The 19,983-nt window shown below is 48.2% G+C and overlaps 1 protein-coding gene across 8 annotated transcripts in view; it reads right to left on the minus strand.

Annotated features, from left to right (window-relative positions):
- The window catches only part of ATP2B4 (ATPase plasma membrane Ca2+ transporting 4), a 94,289-nt gene that overhangs the window by 16,463 nt on the left and 57,843 nt on the right, over positions 1-19,983 (minus strand). For all 8 annotated transcript variants that reach the window (XM_027611040.1, XM_027611035.1, XM_027611043.1 and 5 more), the window contains 10 exons: positions 18,498-18,659; positions 15,572-15,786; positions 14,964-15,206; positions 14,153-14,394; positions 10,565-10,796; positions 9,282-9,461; positions 8,348-8,435; positions 6,651-6,757; positions 745-936; positions 69-282 (listed from right to left, as the gene is read on the minus strand). In XM_027611040.1, the coding sequence (XP_027466841.1) occupies positions 69-282; positions 745-936; positions 6,651-6,757; positions 8,348-8,435; positions 9,282-9,461; positions 10,565-10,796; positions 14,153-14,394; positions 14,964-15,206; positions 15,572-15,786; positions 18,498-18,659 (1,875 nt within the window). The remainder of the gene's footprint in view (positions 1-68; positions 283-744; positions 937-6,650; positions 6,758-8,347; positions 8,436-9,281; positions 9,462-10,564; positions 10,797-14,152; positions 14,395-14,963; positions 15,207-15,571; positions 15,787-18,497; positions 18,660-19,983) is intronic.

Here is a 19,983-nt window from a genome sequence, read left to right on the forward strand (position 1 = left end):
TTCTCTGTCCCCATCTCTGCTTTGCACTCCGACCCCTGTCCCCAGCCCCAGCCCCAACCTTGGCTCACCGGCAAAGACGAGGAAGAAGATGACGGTGAGCTGATAGACAGCGTGGCCCAAGATGTTCTTCATCATAGTACGTGAGATCAGAGGCTTATTTCGGCCATAGGGGCGACGCTTCAACAGAGACTCTGTAGGAGGCTCCGTGGCCAGGGCCAGTGAGGCAAAAGTGTCCATGATTAGGTTAACCCACAACATCTGCACGGCTTTCAGTGGGGAATCCTGGTGGAAAGAAGCACCAGTTCTTTTAGCTTTCCTCGAAAACCAGCCTCTACCTCACTCATCAGCCTCAGCTTTGCCCCTGCAACGGCCTACCTCCCGCTATCCACCTAGACTTTGGATCTGGCCATTTATTAGCTGAGTGCCCTTGAGAAAGTTACTTAACCTCTTTAAGCCTTGGGTTCCTCGCCTGTAAAATGGGGAGAATACCCACTTTGCAAGGTTGTTTCTGAAGACCATAGAAGTACTCATCATAGTGGCTAACATGCATGGGCTAAATTAGCGGTAGATAACTTCTCATTTTTCCCCTGCATGGGCAGATGGAGACCTAGGAGAGCTAACTCCTGCCCCAACCCCCCTGGGGGAACTCTTGTCCTTAATCCTCAGTAGCCAGGACCCCACTCCCCATGTTCCCTAGCCCCCGCCTCAACCCTCTCCTCCCGGCCCACCCCGCACTCCTTTCACCTGAGTGATACAGGCTCCGGTGAAGGCCACGATCACCGCTACCACGTTGACAGTGAGTTGGAACTGCAGAAACTTAGAGATGCTGTCATAGACGTTTCGCCCCCACATCACTGCCTTCACAATGCTGGTGAAGTTGTCATCTGTTAGGATGATGTCTGATGCCTCCTTTGCTACATCCGTGCCTGCAATACCCTGAGTAAGAGAGGGAAGGAGAGCAATGAGGATCTGGATAAAGCAGAGTTTATCTACGTTCTGAACCCAGACTGCGTTTCCAGACCTCCAAGAAGCTTCCGAACCGGCCATAAACACTAGAGGGCGCACTCCCCACGCTAATGCCAATGACCGAACCACTGTATTTTGAGTTCTCCTCTCCTCCAGAGAAAATGTGTTGCTGTCAGTCCGCAGAAAGCAGGGCTAGGGCCTGATGCCACCGTCTTACTCCTGAACCCAAACTGGAAATGACAGTTATCTTTGATATTCCTTTCTCCCTTCTTCGCTACTCCCCCACCTTGGATTTCTTTTTTTCTTTCTTTCTTTCTCCTTCCCTCCTTCCTTCCTTCTCTCTCTCTCTTTCTCTCTCTTTGTTTATTTCAAGATTTTATTTTGAAGTAATCTCTACACCCGACATAGGGCTCAAACTCACAACCCCAAAATCAAGAGTCACACACTCCACCGACTGAGCCAGTCAGGAGCCCCTAAATTCTTTTTTTGCCCCCTAAGTTCTTATATTTCTTTTGCCACGGCCAATGTCTCACTTAAGTCCTGGTCTCCCCCACACCGCTAAGTCACCTTACACTTTTTTCTGGCAGGAGTAGTCTGGCAGTGAAGTTCAGATGTCCTATTGCTTGTTCAAATTCCTGTTCCTGGGGAACCACTAGAGGTTTCTCAATAGACAATGGTTGAAAGCTGTGCTTATAGAAACAGTAAAATTTCTAGACTGGTAGTCAGAGCCCTCAACAGGTGAACTCAGATTCATTTTCCAGTCTGCTCCTATATAATCTTTCTGCTCAAAACCCACTGGTTTATTCACAACTCCCTGAATCTGTCCTTTACTTCTAGAGTCTAGACTTCTACTTACACCATTTCCCTAAACCTGAAACATCCTCCTTCCTCATCTATTTAAACCTTGTCTATCTTTAATGGTCTATGGGACGCAAAACCATCCCTAAGAACCCCAGCCCCTACTTCTAGTCCATGTCTTGGAAAGCCTATAGCCCACAGAGGAGCTTATTCATTGATGTGGCTTGCAGTAGTAGATGATTTGTTCTCTTTACCTGGTAGTAATATTTTCCTATCCAGATTACAATAAACAAATATGTTATATAGATTATACAACTCAGTTTCCCCATCAAAAAGTTCTCTAACACATCCACACAATGTGTCACATGCACTGGAAAAAGAAAGGAGGGGGAAAAAAAAAAGAAAGGAGGACTATATATACTTTCTACTATGGAATGTGAAAAAAAAGAGTGCATGGTATGTGTGTAGGTAAGTATACATGGCAGTATAGATAAGTATCACTTACCTAAGAGAATAGGATACAAATATATCATACATTTGATTGTATTTTAAAGAAGCAAACAGAAGGATACACCAAAAACAAAAGAAATGTTACTTAGGGTTAAGAGGGGAGGCAATAGGGTGGAGGTGATTGGCGTAGAAGCTGGATTTCTAGGAATAGACTTTGTTTTGTATATTTGACTTTAGAACTATATAACTACTTTATATGAGTATAAATCAAAATTAGGTTTATTTATTTATTTTTTTAAAAAGATTTTATTTATTTATTTGACAGAGAGAGACACAGCGAGAGAGGGAACACCAGCAGGGGGAGTGGGGGAGGGAGAAGCAGGCTTCCCGCCGAGCAGGGAGCCCAATGCGGGGCTCGATGCCAGGACCCCGGGATCATGACCCGAGCCGAAGGCAGACACTTAACGACTGAGCCACCCAGGCGCCCCAAAATTAAGTTTAAAAAGCAATGTCTAGGGGCGCCTGGGCGGCTTGGTCAGTTAAGTGTCTGACTCTTGATCTCAGCACAGGTCTTGATCTCAGGGTCAGGAGTTCGAGCCCCACGTTGGGGCCTAGTGTGGAGCCTACTTAAAAAAAAGAAGCAATCTCTAAAATGGAAAGCAACATGGTATAAATGAACTGGTATAACCAGTGGGTAGCACAATCACACAAAGGAAAAATATTCCAAATGACTTTTAAAAAAAACATAGTACCTTGGTGGTAGAACCTAGCAGAGTATACCTGTAGGATAAAAAGAACTACAAGAAAAATCTTGAACTGTTTTTGGTAGAGTAATTGTATTATTATTGCTATTTTGCGACTGTTACTTATATTTTAGGGTAAAACAAGTAAGGATTATGTTAATGCCATTAGGAATCAAAATTTTCAGCTTAAGAGATATAAACATAAAATTAGGGAAGTTAAATAAAAATAGTAAGTTAGAGTTCTATAATTCTAAATTTGAATTAAAAATGCCAATATGGTTTTTCGCAACGGGTTTTGTTACTGGAGTGGTTGGGGGTGGGAGGGATGGGGTGGCTGGGTGATAGACATTGGGGAGGGTATGTGCTACGGTGAGCGCTGTGAATTGTGCAAGACTGTTGAATCACAGTTCTGTACCTCTGAAACAAATAACGCAACATATTTTAAGAAAAAAGAAAAAGAAGAAGATAACAGGAGAGGAAGAAAAGGGGAGTATGTCAGAGGGGGAGACGAACCATGAGAGATGATGGACTCTGAAAAACAAACTGAGGGTTCTAGAGGGGAGGGGGGTAGGGGGATGGGTTAGCCTGGTGATGGGTATTGAGGAGGGCACGTTCTGCATGGAGCACTGGGTGTTATGAACAAACAATGAATCATGGAACACTGCACCAAAAACTAATGATGTAATATATGGTGATTAACATAACAATAAAAAATTAAAAAAAATGCCAATATGGACTCATGAAGGATTTTATCTTTAAAATAAAGAAATGCAAAGACAAAAAAGAGACATTAAAGATTTATTTCCTAGCTTTGACCAAAACCATTGAAAAGATCTAGAAACAATGATTTACGTGGTAGTTAAGGAACATCCTGACATTCAGATGTGTTCTCTAAGTACCATTTCTTACTAAAAAGCAGGACTCTTTGAGAAATGGATGATTCCAGATCTAGGATGAGAAATATGTATGATGATTCTGGAACATCTTATCATGCCAGAAGCCAAGGAAGGTATTAAGGACAACTGGGGTTGTATCTAAAGGACCCAGCAGTATTCATGAGGCTATTGACAAGTCAATGTGAACGTCAAAATAATAACAAAGGCAATGGATTGAAACGCATCAAATATACTTAAATCTGTGAGTTCATAATGATATTAAAAAAATAAACAATGAACGGTTTTTAGTAGAGTAACTTAGTAGAGTTAATTTAAAAAATATAATTCATGGGTGCCTGGCTGCCTTACTCAGTAGAATGTGCAACTCTTGATCTTGGGGTTATGAGTTCAAGCCCTGTTTGGACATGGAGCCTACTTAAAAAATAAAATTTAAAAACATATATATATAATTCATCGGTCATCTTTGGGGTATCCTAAAAAGTCAACTCATTTTGAAAACTAGTAAATAAAGAAAAAGGATCAGGCATTTAGCTGCCTTTCATATAGGAACCTGAGCCTCAACCTCAGAGTAACCAAATAATCCTTGAGGGCAAGTTTCTTTCTATAGAAGTCTTCAAGTTAATAAATAGAGAAAATCTGGACATTATTTTGCAGCCCCTAATGAAAGATGGGATCTAGAATCTGATTGCATATGACAGGAATACAATCAACAAAATCTACACTATGCATTATTCTGTGTATTCAACCAGCCTGGTTCCTTCAAAATCAAATAGCTAGGAAAAAAGATGGAGGGGATTGGGCAGGAGAGCTGACATAGTGTGCTGTTATCTTTAGAAAGGGCTATTTGTGAGGTTGGCCCTGAGTTAGCATCTGGGACCTTGGCTCTCAGAACGCTCCCAGTCCACAATTAACCGAAAATTAATTAGTGGTTCATTGTGCCTAGACTGTGCCTGAATAATATGTTTTCTCTTTCCTTCTAGGAGTCTGGAATCTCTCTTAAAAAAAAAAAAGATTTAATTATTTATTTATTTGAGAGAGAGTGAGAGCAAGTGTGAATGGGGGGAGGGGCAGAGGGAGAAAGAATCTCAAGCAGACTCCCTGCTGAGTGTGGAGCTCAATGCAGAGCTCGATCTCACGATCCCGAGATCATGACCCAAGCCAAAGCCAAGAGTTGGATGCTCAACTGACTGAGCCACCCAGGCACCCCTAGGAATCTGGAATCTTAGCACGTATTAGGCAAAAAGTGACTATATGACCAACCCCAATAAAAACTTTGGGCACTGGGTCTCTGATGGGCTTCCCCGGGTAGAAACATCACACGTGTGTTGCCAGGGGAAGAGTGTGCTCTGTGTGAGCCCTCACTGAAGGAGAGAGCAGAAAGCCTGCATGTGGATTCCTCCAGACTTCTCCCTTACTATACCCATGGAATAAGTCTTAGACATGAGTACAAACCCTATGCCGAGTCTCATGAGCCCATCCAGTGAATCCACAAATGGTAAAGGCTGGTCTTGGGGACATCTGACACAAGGATCCTATAGGACCAGTGGTTCGTAACCTTTAGGGTGTGACAGAAATGTCAAGAGCTTGTGAAAGCCCAGATTGCTGGGCCCCCACACTGAGCTGTCAGATCCAGAAGAGCTGCGATGGGCCTGAGAATCTGCATTTCTATAGGTTTCCAGGCCTAGCTGGGAGGAGGAGCACGCTTCAAAAACTCCTGCTATAGATTAAGAGCTCTAAGAGACACAGCAAGTGATTGCAGCGTATGGCTCTTATTTAGATCTGATTTGGACAAAAAAAGAGAATTTATGAAGCACTTGGGGCAACGGGGGGGATGGACTAGATGACTGATGATAGTAAGGGCTCAAACTGTTGTGAGACAACGGTGCTATGATTCTTCTAGATGTATGTCCTCGATGCACGCTTATCAGAGGCGTATACTAACACTCAAATGAAATGACGTGATGTCCTTTATTTGCTTCAGAACAGTCCAGCTGGAGATGGGAGAAGTTGCGGAGGTGGGACATTCAGTGAAACAAGTCGGGCCAGGTATTGATAATTAATGCTGCGTGACAGGTACATGGGGATTCACTAAACTATTCTCTCTACTTCTGTGTCTTCTTGAAACTTCCTAGAATCGATGTTGTTGTTGTTGTTGTTGTTAAAGGGAGCACCGTAAAGACAGGTTACTTCTTGAATCTCTTTCCACTGCTTAAAAATCACCAATAGTTCAATACACACGGGAGGCTTACAATCACAAGCCACTTGAGTGTGAGGACGTCCTTGGCCATCTGGGGGCTTCCACATTTGCTGCAACCCTCAGAATCAACAAGCGTGGCTGTTAGGAAATGCCAAACATCTCTGGGACCTACCCAGATGCTACTGAATCAAGATATCCACTTGTGGAACCTTGTAATACATGATTTTAAATGAACTTTCCAAGTGATTCTGATGCTCCTGGCCTCACAAGTGAAAAGCAGAGTGATGAACAGTGCTGGCCACGGCATACATGCTTCATAGGGAACCTGGATTTTCTATGGTCTGCCTAGGCAGACAACATGACCACGTTCACGGTAATGAGGCGTCATGATTTCCCTGCCTGGGTCATCTAGTCTTCATACCTGATGGGTCTCCCATTACACAAACTTTTACCGGCCAGGTCAGCAGGAGAGATGGTGTCAGAGAAAAGAGCACAAGGAGGGGGTGAAGGTACAGGAAGCGGCAGGCTGCAAGAGGCCCGTCCTGGCTTCCGGGTGGATAAGGCAGCTTGCAGGCAGGGACAGTGCGCCGAGCTGCTTACCATGGCAAAACCAACGTCTGCTTTCTTCAGAGCCGGCCCATCATTTGTGCCATCACCGGTGACAGCCACCACCTGCCGCTGCTCCCCAACAGTGCTGTCGATGATGCCTGGGAAAACAGTACGATGATGCCTGGGAAGCCCAGTCCACATGCGCTACCCGCAGGCCGTGTGGAAGCCCTCTGCTCCCCACCGAGGCCCTTTGTGGGTCTTCTTCCCTGGTCCCTGCTACCACCTCCCTTCCTTTTCTTTTCTTTTCTTGTGGGTGACAAGCTCACTTTATAGCATGTTGAAAGTGTAACCCCCCCCCTTCTGAGCGCCGACAGATCTGTCAGCTCCTGAGAAGCTGCTACTGCTCTGCCTTGTTCCGCTCAGCCATCTGAGGGTTAGAGGGAGGGCTGGAGGAGCACCTCGTCCAGGCTTCACCCTGGCAGCGGGCAAGAAACACAGGCCATTTATACATCGAAGTCCAGCTACTAGCTGAAAACAACCACAAGAAGGGGTAGACCAGGCCCCACAGGGCTGAGGTTGGCTGACTGGGCACTGGGCGGACGGTGCTCTCCTGCCCCCTGGTGGTGGCGGGGCGGGGAGCAGTGTCTCAGCCTCGGGCGCCAGCAGGCACAGCACCTTGAAGGGGGAGAAGCCAAGGGTCCAGTAACAGGCAGCCGGAAGCCACAGGCATGATACAATCAGAGGCCTGGAGGGGATCCAGAGAGATCCATGCTCTGAGCAACTCCTATCACCTTACAGATGAGAAAACTGAAACCCAGAGAGGGGAAAGGCCTTGCAGGGTCCCATAGCCAGCAGGTGAAGCCCAGCCATCATTCCATCCTATCTCAGCCAACGAGGCCATGTGCTACCTGAGCAGGAGCAGGAAGCAAACAACTGGAGGGAAGAGTGAAAGCGGAAAATTACACTTGCCAGGAGGCTGGCTGCTTCCAGCCAAGGAGAGGACAGGAGATCAGGGTGTCAGAGCTGGACACCAAAAGGTACACACATGCACGTGTGCACACATCTACACACACACACACGAAACCTGGATGCCCTTTCTCTGGAGTCCAGGCTGGTGCCATAGAAGTGTGTGCGTGTGTGAGTGTGAGTGTGAGTGTGTGTGTGTGTGTGTGTGTGTGTGTGTGTGTGTGTGTGGACCACCTCCCTTTCTACTTTGTTCTTTCCTTCTTTCTTTCTGATGATGGAGGCTCTATAGCATCACCCAAAGGCTGTCAATTGTTTCCCGGTGGCGCTCTGAGCTCTGAGTCTGTCCTCGTCAGGTTAGCCTAGCGGGGGCCCGAAGGCAGCCAGTATGTGCTGGAGAAAGCGCCGGGTGATTTGAAGACAGAGACCTGGGGGTTGAACCATACCACTTCCGCTCACCAGCAGGGCAATCTGGGTAAGTTGTCTTCTCAGCCTCAAACTTCCTCAATGGCAAAATGGGAACAATTTAACCTGCTCTGACTAGTACACAGTAATATTGGCAAACAAGATACGATGTTTGAAGACAACTTTATTACAGGTCTTCTATGCAGATGTTTGCTAAATTGTCTGCTTCCCCTCCCCCGCCCTGCCATGAGCTGGACAGCTCTCCTGGGACCTTCCTATTCAAGACAAGAGAGTTGCTTTGGCCAGTGGTTCTTGTTTTCTGTCTTGTTGCCCAGCCTGCCATCATCTGCCCCAGGCACCCGGTCAGGAGCCGAGCTCACCTTTTACCAATGTGTGTTTGTCCGTGGGGGATGATCGCGCCAGGACTCGAAGCTTCGGCCAGATCTTGTCCAGCTTTTCTTGCTCCACCTGCCAACACCAGACCACACCGGGTCAGTCAAGCTCGGAACAGCCATCCGGGCGAAGTTTACATCTCCCTGCGCTCTGAGATTCTGGGAGAGCTGGCCTGCCACAGCCCATGGTGGGTGTTACCACGGCCTCCAGGGGAGACGGAAACAGCCAGCTCAGTCCCCCAGGGCAGATTTATTGATGGTGACCATTCAGGCCCTGCGTGTCTTCACTTCCCTCCCAGTTCCCTACTGGGGAGCCAATGCCCTATTTCCTGGACCCTTGACAGGAGGTGGGCCAGGGCCCGCTGTTGGCTAAGGTGCTTCTGAGGTCTCCAGTTTGGTTTCTGTGCAGACCAGGAAGCTCTGGTCTGCTCCACACCCAGACCACATCCTCTCGCAGACCCGTGCCACCCACCACTAGTCACAGGGCAGTGACACAGGAGGGTGAGGTGGAGGGGAATCGGTACGAAAGCATCCCGTGGCTGAACACAATCGGGAAGATGTGAGAAGTCAGTGACACTGTCTCAAAAGACAGCTTAGGACGGAGGATGAAGAGAAGAAAGAAAACCCCCAGTTTTCCCACCTGAGCAGCCCCGGTAGAAGGTTTGCTCTAAATAGATTTTAGTTAACAAACCACGCACTTGCAGTCCAACTCCTCACAGCTTCCCCTACTTGCTATATGGGATGCTGCCCAATTCATGAAACCATTTAATAAAGCCAATTAGATCTTCAAAACAAACAAACAAACAAACAAGAACAAAACCCAGCCACTTTCTCCCGTGTCCCAGATGTGAGAGCCGTGCCCCCCACCCCCCCAACGACCAGGTGCCAAATGAGGCCTTGGGTCTTCCCAGCCGGGACCCACCTCTCCCTTCTCATTGCGGATAAGTCGGTTGAATTCTTTGCCTTCTAAGCACAAGAAGTCATCCCCAGGTGTCACAATACCACATTTGGTGGCGATGGCCCGGGCTGTGTTGATGTTGTCACCTGTCACCATTCTGACAGTAATCCCAGCTCGCTTGCATTTGGCAATAGCTTCGGGTACCTGTGGAGAGTAAGGAGGAGGAGGTGGGGGCGGTGAGGCCTGCTGAGCTGCCCCTGTCCGGGGTCCCTTCATTGTGGACAGGAGACAGGCACCCTAGGAGTGGCACCATGGGGACAGGCCACGTCTAGTCATTGTTATATTGTTTGGTGCCACCTCACTTCTGTCCTACCCATAATACTACCCTTGAATTTGCCTTCCTGTACCATGAGTTGAAGAGGAAATCTGCTTCAGGAGCCAGGCGTGAAAGCTTCCTCTCCTTACAGTCTAGACTCCTTAGCAGGGCATATACTTTGGGATTTGGCCACTGTCTTCCTTTCTAGGAGAAGATTTTACCATTCTCCACCTCCCTGGCCCATACTCCAGCCAGTTAATTCTTTATAGTTTCCCATGCCCTTGGGCCTTGACCAACTCACAGTCCATCTGTCTGAACTTCTTATAAGCAGAGACTTTTTCAAGGCCTTGGTGTTTGGAATACGGTTCAGCATTTCTACGGGCACTCGGCAAGAATGTACTAATTGAAAGAAGGTGGCTGGAGGCAAAGTTGGTGTCCTGGTTAACTCCGCCTCCTGACTGTTCTCAGGCACCAGATCATAAGCTCAATTAAACCTATGCCTCTCACCCCTCAGACAGCATTAACCGTCAGAATGCCAGCTTCTACCAGCTCAGCACTCTACAGCAGTTTTGTGAAGCAGGAGGCACAGAAACCTCTATCCCTGTAAGTGAGAAGCTGTTAGGTAACTTGCCTGGGGTCACAGCTAGAAATGGAACGAGTCCCCCCAATTCCCGTGACTTTGGGCTGGCTTCCCATTATGTCGCGCTTGCCTTGCTCATGGGCCAGAGGCTGTTGGAAGGCTTCCCTTCATGTTTTCTTTTTTAAAGATTTTATTTATTCATTTTAGAGAGAGAGAACGAGAGATAGCACGAGAGGGAAGAGGGCCAGGGGGAGAAGGAGACTCCCCGCTGAGCAGGGAGCTCGATGTGGGACTCGATCCCGGGACTCCAGGATCATGACCTGAGCCGAAGGCAGTCGCTTAACCAACTGAGCCACCCAGGTGCCCCTCCCTTCATGGCTTCTTACCCTTTGGCCAAAGCCAAAGCCTCACCTCTGGGCGCACAGGGTCCTCAATGCCCACCACTGCGATACACGTGAGTTCAGTGAGGATTTCGTTCTCATTGTCCCATGTGGGCTCTCCGTCGTTGAAATCCCGGTAAGCTATGCAGATGGTTCGGAGGCCCTCGGAGGCCATGGGCTCGATGACAGCGCGGACCATCTCGTCTCGGTCCTTATTCTTGAAAGGCATCACTTCCCCTTTCTTGTCCAGGATTCGGTTACACCTGGGGAGGCACACAATGAGGAGGTGGCACCCCCTTCCCACCCAATATGTCTCTACACTCATTTGAAGACATTCGGGTGCCTCTGCATTACTCGTACAGACGCTGTCCCAAGGCCAGAAATCTATCCATTGTCCAGCTGAGTCCCTTTTGGCTGGGGTGAGGTGGTCTGGAGGTGGATGAGGTCTAGGTAAGTGGAGGGTGTGACTCTCCCATGTCGTCTGGTCCTATTCATCTGCTCATCTGTGAATGTGACGCCAAGGGTCATTTGTGGATGGATCACCTGTCTTCTGAACTTCTCAAAGGTGGAGAGACATTTTTAATTCCCGGTTCTAGCATAGTACTAGAACGGTACTTGGTGCGTAGGGCCTGCTCCACAGGTATGGGCTGATTGAAAGAAGGTGGCTAGAGCTGAACAGAGACACCGGTTAATTCAGCTACTGGCCCTGGATCCACACAGGTCAGCTTTAATGACCTGTGAACGGTCTAGCCACTTGATGAAGTTATGCAACTTCCTATAATCAGAACTGAGCATGAGAAGGAGAAGGAGACATACAACTACCATTTCTAGTACTTGCTATGTGCCCGGCATTTTACGTGCAGGTATACCTCGTTTCATTGCACTTTGCTTTACTGCACTTCGCAGATACTGTTTTTGTTTTCTTCTTTTTTACACATTGAAGTTTTGTGGCCACCCTGCATCGAGCAAGTCTGTTGGCACCAATTTTCTAACAGCATTTGCTCACTTCATGTCTCTGTGCCACTTTTTGGTAAGTTTTGCAGTATTTTAAACTTTTTCATCATTATTTTATTTGTTACGGTGATCTGTGATCAGTGATCTTTGATGCTACTATTGTAATTGTTTGGGGACATCAACAGTCACCTGCATTTAGGTGGCAAACTTAATTGATAATGTTGCGTGTGTTCTGACTTCTCCACTGCCTGGCTCTTTCCCCTTCTCTTTTCCTCTCCCCGGGCCTCCCTCTCCCCTAATAGACGACACTATTGAAATTAGGCCATGGATACCCCTGCGGTGGCCTCTAAGTGCTCAAGTGAATGGAAGAGTCGCATGTGTCTCACATTAAATCAAAAGCTAGAAATGATTGAGCTTGGTGAGGAAGGCAAGTCGAAAGCCGAGAGAGGCTGAAAGCTAGGCCTTTTGTGCCCAGCAGCCAAGCTGTGAATGCAAAGGAAAGGTTCTCAAAGGAAATGAAAAACGCTGTTCCTAGGAAACCAAAACAGCCTTATTGCTGATCTGGAACAAGTTTGAGTGGTCTGGATAGAAGACGAAACCAGCCACGACATTCCCTTCAGGCCAAAGCCTAATCCAGAGCCAGGCCCTAACTCTCCACAATTCTCTGAAGGCTGGGAGAGATCAAGAAGCTGCAGAAGAAGTCTGAAGCAGCAGAGGTTAGAGAGGTTGGGTCCTGAGGTTTAAGGAAAGAAGCCATCTCTGGGACATAAAAGTGCAAGCTGAAGCAGCAAGTGGTGATGTAGAAGCTACAGCAAGTGATCCAGAAGGTCTAGCTAAGATCATTCATGAAGGTGGCTACACTAAACAACAGATTGTCAATGTGGATAAAACAGCCTCGTACTGGAAGATGGCATCTAGGACTCTCACATCTAAAGAGAAGTCAGTGCCTGGCTTCAAAGTCCCATAGGACAGGCTGACTTGCTCGTTAGGAGCGCATGTAGCCGGTGACTTTAAATTGAAGCCAGTGCTCATTTACCATTCTGAAAATCCCAGGGCCCTTAGAATGATGCTGAACCCACTCTGACTGTGCTCTGTAAATGGAACAACAAAGCCTGGATGACAGCACATCTGTTTATAACATGGTTTATGGAATGTTTTTAAGCCCACCATTGAGAGCTACTGCTCAGAAAAAGATTCTTTTCAAAATATGACCGCTCACTGACAATGCACCTGGTCACCCAGGAGCTCTGATGGAGATGCCCAATGAGATTAATGTTGTTTTCATGCCCGTTAACATGACATCCATTCTGCAGTCTGTGCATTAAGGAGTAATTTCAATTTTCAAGACTTATTATTTAAGAAACACATTTTGTAAGGCTATAGCTGCCAGAGATAAAAGATTCCTCTGATGGATCTGGGCAAAGTAAATCGAAAACCTTTTGGAAAAGATTCACCAGCCTAAATGCCATAAAGAACATCTGTGATTTAGGCCAAAATATCAACACTAACAGCAGTTTGGAAGAAGTTGATTCCAACCCTCATGGATGACTTTGACCCTCACGGTTCAAGAGTTCAGGGGAGACAGTAGGTGCAGATGTGGTGGAAACAGCGAGAGAACTAGAATTAGCAGTGGAGCCTGAAGATGGGACTGAATGGCTGCAATATCATGATCAAACTTGAACAGATGAGGTGTTGCTTCTTGCAGATGAGCAAAGAAAATGGTATCTTGAGATGGAATCTACTCTTGATGAAGATGCTGTGGAGACCGTTGAAATGACAAGAGAGGATTTAGAATCGTGCATAAACTTAGTTGATAAAGCAGCAGCAGGGTTTGAGGCAAAATGACTCCAATTTTGAAAGAAGTTTTACTGTGGATAAAATGCTCTCAAATAGCATCTCATGCTACAGAGAAATCATTCACAAAAAGAGTCAATCAATGCGGCACATGTCATTGTCTTATTTTAAGAACCTGCCACAGCTGCCCGGTCCTTCAGCACCCACCGCCTTGATCAGCCAGCAGCCAGCAACACGGGGGCAAGACCCTCCACCAGCAAGAAGCTGATGATCGCTAAAGCTCAGATGATGGCGAGCATTTTTTAGCAATAAAGTATTTCTAAAATAAGGTATGTACGTTGTTTTTTTTATACAAAAGGCTACTGCACACTTAACAGACTACAATCTAGTGTAACTATGAGTTTTGTATGCACTGGGGAACCAGAAAGACTCATTTGCCTCTTTTCATTGCGGCAATTCTAGAACTGAACTCACAACATGTCCTAGGCGCACCAGTGCGCATGGACCCATCTACTCATAGTAACCCGTGGGTACTCCTCGGGTTTCACATGAGAAGATGAAAGCTCGGATTGTTGAGGTCTGAATCCTGGCTGCGCCACTCTTAGCTGTTTCACCCTGAGCAAGTTACTTTACTTCCCGTACCCCTGCGTTCTCGTGTGTAAAACAGGGATGAAAATAGCATCTACTGCACTGGGTTGTGAAGATTAAGCAGAAGGGGACACCCGAGGCACTTGAAAATAAGCCTCGGCCTGAATAAGTGCTCAGCTATTAGTGACGGTGTCACCACCTGGAAGGGGGGCTCACGTGTCACCCAGACCTTCCAGCGGGGAGGATCTGGAACGGAAGGAAGAGTGGGGGCAGGGGTGCTCACTTGCGCAAGATGATCTCAGAGGCGCCCTTGCTGTACATGCGGTAGCCCCCGCTGGGCTTCTCAATGACCGTGCTCATGGACTTGCGCACAGAGTTGAAGGTGTACACCTTGTAGAGCTTCTCCTCGGGCACCTCGTTGCGCACGGCGTGGTAATCCTGCTTCAGGTCAGTGACAAAGCCCAGAAGGGCACACTCGGTCTTGTTGCCCACCTGCCGTGGGAGGCCTCCCTCCTTCTCCGGAGGCTGAGGGAAAAATTGGATACGCTGTTGAGTAACATGCCCTGACTAGGGAGAGACCTTAGGAAGGAAAGAACTCCCCGATGAAACATTCATGTATGTGCCCGGAGCCCATGCGGGGAGACCGCATTTGTCTTTTTTCCAAGGGTAAGCAGACAGCGGTCAGTGGTAACTGTGGTCCCCGAGCCATTCTGGGCTTAGCGATGTTCTAGTCTGCCCTAGGGGTGGTGCTGGTCTTTCGCTCTGTGTGGGTTTTCATTTGAACACCCTCTCTTAGTTTCTAGAAAGTATGTAATTTACCCCTGACAAACCTATCTCTTCTAGAGATACTGCCATGATATGGTGATTGGTGGGCATTTCAGACACCCGGATTTCTACCTGCCTCCCACCCCCAACTCGGATACTCCCACGAATCAACCCCTCATCACCGCAAACATGTTCATTGAGGAGTAGGGAGTGGGAATGTGGGGTGGCAACTCAGGCAGAATAGACAAGAGAAAATTCCTCTGTCCAGAGAAAATTAATGGTCCCCTCCAACCACCCACTCTAACTGTCCAGGTAAAGAAAGAGCTTACCAGAATCTTGGAGGTATAGGCACTGTTGATGGAAATGCCATTGACAATAAGGTCCAGGACCTTGGGCATGAGGGCGTCAGGGCTTGGGATCTGATGGTAATGAGTGTCTCCAATGTAAGCCTGTACCACAGTCATGCGGTTCATGGTCAGCGTGCCGGTCTTATCAGAGCAGATGGCTGTGGCGTTGCCCATTGTCTCACAAGCATCCAGGTGACGCACCAAGTTATTGTCTTTCATCATTTTCTACAAAGAAGATGAGAACAGACTTGAGAGGAGACCGATGGAGCTCTGCCAAATATAGGTCAAAGGCCATTTTTTAGTGAACATGTCTCCACGTTTCATGCTTTTGTCTGCACAAAAATGCAGGAGACAATTTTTGTGACTCTTCTTCAGATGCTCCTGGGTTACCTCAACCTGGATGCAACCCATCAAGATGGTCGTTGCATCTGGCAAGTCTGGCACCTTGTGCGGTGCCAGAGGCTTCTGCTCTTGTGAGGCGCCCCCCAGAGGTTGCGGAGATAGGATGTCCCATCCTGTCACTGGAGGCCATGGCACCCTCCCCTCCCACCTCTACCCCAAAAGAAGAGGCGGCCCCGTTGCAGCCTTACCTTCACAGAGTAGGCCAGCGAGATGGTGACGGCCAGTGGCAGCCCCTCTGGCACGGCCACCACCAGTACGGTGATGCCGATGATGAAGAATTTGACAAAGTACTGGATGTAGATGGGAGTGCACTCTGATAGCCACGGTCTGCGGCGGATCACGAAGTTGTCGATCACAAAGTACAGGATCAGGATGAGAACCGTGATGGCAGACATGATGAGGCCTGTTCCGGAAACAAGACACGAGAGCCCAGGCTCGGGGGTGTCCCCAGGCGCCCCTGCCAGAAGGGGGCTGGCATAGGGGGGAGCCTTTGCTACCAAGGTTTAAATCCCCTATTTCTGGGGAGTGAGACCCAAATCCCCTATCCGTTCTCGGCGGCGTGCACATTATCGCGTGGGGGAGAAGACGCTGGTTTTGTCCCCCACAGACACAGGTTCTAGTTTCAGCACGGCACCGACTTGACTCGTGGCTTCGGACTAGTCGTTGTCTCTCTCTGGGCCTGTTTCCTCGCTCATAAATAAGGAATTGGTTTAGTTTTCTAAAACAGCACTTTATGATTCTAACTCAGACCTACCCTCTTTCTACAGTTCATAATGTAGTGACTGTATTTGCCTATTTCCTAGGAATTTATCAGTTTGGGCTTCTCCCCTAGCAGCTGAGGAACGTCGGGTAATTCACCCGACTTGTTTACAGCGATGCCCCTAGGGGGTTAGCCCGTCACCCACATGGTTAACCTTTAGAACAGTGCTTCTTGACCTTTCTCTTGACATGGCATAGACAGAATATGACAGTAACTTATGTTTATAATAAGCAAATATTTCTGTAGTGCTTACTATATAGGCCAGGCAAGCATTTCATGAACACTAACTCATTTAATCCTCACAAAACCCCTGTGAGATAGTTAGTATCATCATCCCCTTTCATGAGGAAATTGAGGCACAAAGAGTTTTTTTTTAAAGAAGATCAAGAAACAACTATGATTTAAAAAAATTTTAATCTTATTTATTTATTTATTTATTTATTTTCATCATGGTAAGTGTCATCTTTAATCCCCATCACCTATTTCACCCAACCCTACACCCACTTCCCCACAGAGGGTTTTTTGTAAATGGCACACTGGTTGCGGGACGAACTATTCTGGCTTGCCTGAGACTGAGCCAATTCCTGGGACGTGAGACTCTCAGTGGTAAAATCAAGAGAGTCCCAAGTAAGCTGGGACAGGTTGGTCGTCCGACACACTGATGTGAATGGAAGAATTTTTTTTTGAGGTCAGAAAGCAACTGGCTTAGGGGCTCCAACCACCCTGGGGACTGCCTGGCCACCCTGAAGGCGGAGGGGATCAGTATTTGGGCACACTGTACCGATCTGTGGCTCAATATCTGGGAAGAGCTCTGCTTCCAACCATAGTAAGTGTGGGTCTTTGCTTTTCTTGAGGGCCTAATGATGCAAGAGGATCAGAGCAAGGCTAGAGGTGATTATTATCAATAAAAGCATATTCTTCTGAATTTTGCTTCAGCAGGGTCAGGACTAAGGTGAGGCAAACAAGGTGCCTAGGGTCCAAAATTCAAGGAAGCACTGCCTCCCAGGGTGGTACAAAGCACCAGACTTGCCTCACCTCCTACTGGCCCAGCTTGAAACATAAACTGAAACAAGAGAGGAGACTAGAGGCCAGCCATCAGGTAAGCCTGTACTCCCTAAAGGACAAGGCAGGGGTTCAGAGGACCATAGGAGGGGTTGGGTGGGGTCTGTTTAATGTTTCACACCCGTGTGCCAGGCTCAGTAACTTGACTCCACACCTGCAATTCATGTCCCCCATGTACACTTGATATGCAAGAGTTTTCACGGTGGTCACCATCAGTTGGGGACCAGAACTGAATGAATACGCTGGACGAATGCTGTCCAGTTGAACTCTCCGTGATGCTTCAAACATCCCCCGTTTGCACTGTCCAATAAGGTAGCCGCTAGCTACGTGTGGTTATTGACCAACTGAAACAAGGCTGATGTGATGGAAGAACTGAATGTTTACTCATACTTAATTGTAATTCATTTAAGGGGAAACAGCGTGGTTAGTGGCTACGGTAGTGCCCCGCATAGATTCTTGCCACTCGACGTGTGGTTAGCGGATCAGTGGCATTGGCACCACCTGGGGGCTTGTTAGAAATGCAGAATCTCGGGCCCCGCCCCCGGACCTCCTGAATCAGAATCTGCACTTTAACAAGATCCCAGGTGAACTGTCCCCGCAGAATGTACCGGACTAGACAGATTGTGGTCCACAGAAGGGCGGGGTCAGGAGCAAATGAAACAGTGGTACAAGGTGGTCCCTTGAGACGTGTGTCCACGGAAGAGGCAATCTTCCTTCAGTTTCTTCCTCCAAACCCCCCGCCTCGCCCCACCCCGCCAGAAGGTGGAGAGAGAATGTAGAGGCAGGGGCTAGAGAAGCCACTTCCTCTCACGATACACAAGAGTGACCCCTCCTCTGGAAAGACCCCTCTAAATCACGGTCTTCCCGTGTCTTCTAGTCCTCATTTTGCATTTATCGCGCTCTGCCAGGCCAGGTGCTAGTCCTGTACTAGGGGTTCTCTTCCTGAAGGAATTTACTAGCCAACACATGGAACAGGTGAGTGGTTGTCCATGTCCTCCTTTTGCTAACGTAAATCTCCCCCGTGTGACAGAAGTCCTTTATTTCCCTTCTGTTGGGAAGGAAGAGACCAAGCGTGGGGTCTTCAACCCTCGCACACAGGAGCACACTTCTCTCCGAAGAGGCCCAGGGAGTGGCCAGAGGGGGGCAGAGAGAGGGGCACAGCCACCTCGGCTGCATGAGCCCCTGGGAAGGTTCGGCTTCTTTCTGCCGGCCTGGCTGGGACAGAAGGAAGACAGCCAAAGTGGCGAGCATCCAGAGTAGCCCCAATACCAAGGAGGCGCTGCCCTACTCACCAGCTTTCCCAATCTGAACAGCCAAGCGCGTCAGCTTGCCCTGCAGCACCGACTTCTCCTTTTTGGGCAGCTTGGCTGCCTTTTTCTCCTTTTCCTCATTGTCGATCCCCTCCTGGCTGTTGAGTGGCTGGATTTCCAGGGCCACTCCATCCTGAGTCTTTGCTAGGGTGTGCACACAAATAGGAGAGGTGAGTGCGCGAGGTGGTAGCGCCGAGGAGCAAGCATGTGGGAACCAAAACTCCTCTGTCTCCTTCCTGGAATCCACCTTGGACCCCCAGCGTCAGCTCTGGCCCACTCTCACCCCATGCCAGGCAAGGAACATGCCTTCCACCCTCTGCTAGGGCCTTTAGAATGATACTCTGACAACGGGAGATGAAACGGGAGTGCTTTTAGGGTATGGATTTCCTCTTCAGTGGCAGCTTCCTGGCACCACCTCAGAGCCCCAAGCCAGGTTTATTCCAGCAAGAGGATTAGTCATGCCACTAAGTGCTATTACCAACAACCATCCTTCCTGGAATTCAGTGCTTAAAATAGTGAATCTTTAGTGCAGAAAGGGGCTGACTGATGGGGAAGGCTGGTAGATGTTTCCAGAGCCTGAGGGTCCTAGTCTGCTCTGTTAAAAGGTTCATCTCTTTCTCCCTATAGACTGTCAGGGAAGAAACACAGACCCCCAAACAGGGTATTTTCCAGCTCCTTCTTATGTCAGTTGAATAACTGGGGAAGGAAATGCCCTTTCTCCCCTGACGAAGGTGGGGAGGTACAGAGTGGGGAGGGTTAAGTCTTTTGGGGGAGAGGGAAGAAACTGGTAGGAGGGACCCTCTGGAATAAAGAGGGATAAAGATAGACACATAAATCCATTTTGCTTTCCAAAGAAGCGTTAAAGAGACCTGAAATTAAAGAATTATTTCTGTGGAGCCCTGCTTCTCCGATGTGATGACTTTACTCCTAAAGACTACTATGACGTGGGTACAGAGGAAAAAAAATCTCCAGTAGCTGTCTCAAGAGAACCATTCTCGCCGGTTCCCACCCCCCACCCCCGGCTTCACCCCTGTGGAGCTCGGCCCTTTTGCTTAGGATGCCCTTCCTGAGATACTGTCTCTGTTGTCAGACTCACAAAAAAGACAGAGACGGGATGTAAACACAGCCACCAAAAAAGAAACACACACCAGATCGGGAGGAAGAAGACAGACGGCGAGAACAAAGAAGGAAGTGGGGAGAGGTACGGAGAACGGGCTCTGTCCAAGCACCCCAAGAAGCCTAGCAGAGAAGAACTCCAGACCAGAAGAGGACATCGATGAGGAAGCTAGCAAGAGGAGGGTGCAGGGACTGCCCACCCCGACTCCCTTCACCGTGGGGACCCTGAAGTCTTCTAGCCCAGAAATGGATGACCGTGGGTGTTTAAATCTGGCCTAGGGCGGTGAAGCAGGGAGCTCGGCGTCCCGGGGAAGAGCAGATCAATCCCACGCGCTCCCCCGGAGAAGCCTTG

The sequence above is a fragment of the Zalophus californianus genome, chromosome 10, assembly GCF_009762305.2.
Source record: "Zalophus californianus isolate mZalCal1 chromosome 10, mZalCal1.pri.v2, whole genome shotgun sequence".
In the NCBI taxonomy this organism is placed as follows: domain Eukaryota; kingdom Metazoa; phylum Chordata; class Mammalia; order Carnivora; family Otariidae; genus Zalophus; species Zalophus californianus.